This window comes from Geospiza fortis, unplaced genomic scaffold (assembly GCF_000277835.1).
Source record: "Geospiza fortis unplaced genomic scaffold, GeoFor_1.0 scaffold143, whole genome shotgun sequence".
Taxonomy (NCBI): Eukaryota; Metazoa; Chordata; class Aves; order Passeriformes; family Thraupidae; genus Geospiza; species Geospiza fortis.
This window is the reverse complement of record NW_005054590.1, coordinates 187,911-190,573: the sequence shown is the minus strand read 5'-3', so window position 1 is coordinate 190,573 and position 2,663 is coordinate 187,911. Positions and strand designations below refer to the sequence as shown.

The 2,663-nt window shown below is 50.8% G+C and overlaps 1 protein-coding gene across 1 annotated transcript in view; it reads right to left on the bottom strand.

The window, feature by feature from the left end:
• Positions 1 to 2,663, bottom strand: part of WDR7 (WD repeat domain 7) — a 36,404-nt gene that overhangs the window by 1,756 nt on the left and 31,985 nt on the right. The window contains 2 exon segments of the mRNA XM_031064437.1: positions 3 to 48; positions 971 to 1,075. Of these exon segments, the coding sequence (XP_030920297.1) occupies positions 3 to 48; positions 971 to 1,075 (151 nt within the window).

Below are 2,663 nucleotides of genomic sequence, written 5' to 3'. Positions count from 1 at the left end.
GGGCGCCGAGTTCAGCATGCTGCTGCTCCCCAGCAGGGACGTGTTCATCTGGGGACACAGCCTGGCTCAGCCTGGCCCTGGGGGTCCCCACAGCACAGAGAGCACGGGGGCCGGGCTCTGACCCTGCCCGTGCGGCGCAGCAAAGGCTGCACTGAGGATCAGGGGCTGGCTTGGTGGGAAGGCACCTCAGAGCCCACCCTGCCATCCCCGCTAGGTTCTCCAAGCCCTGTCTAACTGGCCTTGGACACCTCCAGGGATCTGCTGGCTTCCACTCTTGGGAAACAGGCTGAGCACTGCTGGTGCCAGCTCCAAACTCTCCATGTGCCCCCACAAGCATGGCAGGCCTGGGGTTTCTGTGCCCAGCAAACCCCGGGGCGGTTCATTGCCCTGAATCCCGAGCAGTGCCCTGCCCCAGCCACCCTTGTCCTGGCTCTCCGGGCTCCAAACTCTCCATGCCCCCATGTGCACGGCAAGCCTGCGGTTTCTGTGCCCAGGAAGCCCTGGCAAACCCTGGGCTGTTTCACTGCCATGCCCTGAATCCTGAGCAGTGCCCTGAATCCCGAGCAGTGCCCTGTCCCAGCCACCCTTGTCCCGGCTCTCCCGTGTCAGGGTGTAAATCACGGCATCCGGGCCGGCAGCGTGCGAGCCCCGCTGACATTTTCACAATTTAAATCATCCTGAGTAATAACCCTTTTAGGATGACTAATGTGCCTGATTTTCCTGCATTAATAATCGTGCCAAACAGGACACGGAAGGGAAAAATCACCAGCGCACGAGGTCACATTTGAGAACTGCACAGAGGTTGTTTAACCCCTTGTGTCTGGGCTGGGAGGGATTTCAAGGATCAGCTCATCCTTCCAGCAGCCCAGGCTGCTCCAAGCCCAGTCCCGCTGTGACCTTCCCTCCCTGGGGATGCTCTCCCTGCTGGAAATGCCTGTAAAGAAGGGACAAAGCCCTCAGGTGTGCTCACCTGCCAGAAGCAGAGGTGGCTGTCCGAGTTGGAGTAGGTGGCCAGGTAGCGGCCGTCGGGGGCGAAGGCCACGGCAGTGATGGGTCCCTTGTGGCCATGGATAGTCTGGGAACAGGGCACACAATGGGAATGAGGGACAGCCACGCACTGGCAGCCCCAAAACAAGAGCCCCCCATGGAAATGTCTCCCCAGAGAGCTGCTCTCCCACTGCAGCTCCCCCAAAAAGCATCAAAAAGCCCAAGCGTGCATTAAATCCAAGGTGCCACATGATCTTCTCCTGGAACATCCCACTCCCTCCTGGATCAGCACTAGCAAACCCCATTAGCAGGGCTCCTGTGCCCATGCCCGGGTTATTAAAAGCCCTGCTCGGGGTGTGCACCTGGAATGAGCCTGATATATTAACAATCCATTAAGATATTCATTTATTCCTGAGGTGGGTGAACCCCAGATCTCTCTCTTTAATGGGATCCCCACAGTTAATTAGTTTAGCCCCATCCCACTCTTTAGCACTTAACAAGCACGGAACGCTTGTCAATAAAATATGTTTTGGTGAGACAAAGGTAGAAATCAATAGGAGCAGCACACTTGTTGCTCTTTTTACTCCTGGAACACGTTCCAAGAAGTACAAATCCTTCAGGGAATCCAGCTGCTTTGTTAAAGGAAGCGCTTCTCTAATTGATGCTAATCCTCCCCAGCCAGGATTTTTTCGCTCTTAGCTTGTGTTTTCCACCAGGAAGTGAAGCAGCTGCTTCCAGCTTCCCTCTGCCAGGGTTTGAAGGGGAAGGGAACGCTCCTGGGAGCCTCGTGCACCACAGCACCCACTGCAGCTATCCCAACAACCCAAAGCCATATCCAGCGTTTGGAAAAGTCTCCACTGAACTGCTCTGTGCCACTAAAGGCGATGTAAACACCCACACTGATCAATTTTGTATTCATAAATGCAAAATGGCCCCACCAAGCTTTTCAAAAGAAATCCCTGGTTTTGAAGCAATGTAGGGGAAAGCTCTATGAACCCACACCGGTTTCAGCACCTTTAATCATTTGATTTCATACATAAATCAATGAAAATCCCTTCCTCTGTTATTTCTGTGTTTAGAAAAGGCCTTTGGCCTATAATTTCAGGATGTGCTTTCCAGTGACCAGGTTTGCCTGGAAGTGCAGGTGTGGAGTGCAGGATAAACACCTTTAAAGCACTGCTTTCAAGAACAGCATCGTTTACCCTGTAATTAATTAAGCCAAGCCACAATTCATTCCAAATGGAATATTAAATCCTTTTCTGCCTTCCACATAAATCAAACTTTGCCAAGGCATCCAGGACTGAAATAAAATCAGCCCTGCACAATCCAATTAATGCTCGGATTCCTGGGATTTTAATTCTGGAAGGACCCAGGACCAAACAGTATTGATTCCAGCCCAGGCTTAAAAGTAGTTTTTGCTTTGAAATAAACCCAAAATAACTTATGTTTCCCTTTAATCTTCTGGTGCAAATCACCCAGGTTTTAGGTACAAAAATTACATGTATTTCTGAAATGCAGCTCTAAATATTTATGATGAATCCCAAGCTTTAATCAATAAAAATGGAATATTTCAGAGTGTCTCCTTATAGACCCAAATACGGTCGTAAAGGAAAAGAAGATAATTAAAGAACCTGTACTGAGGAATTAATTGGGGGATTTTGGGCCAGACTCAGGTA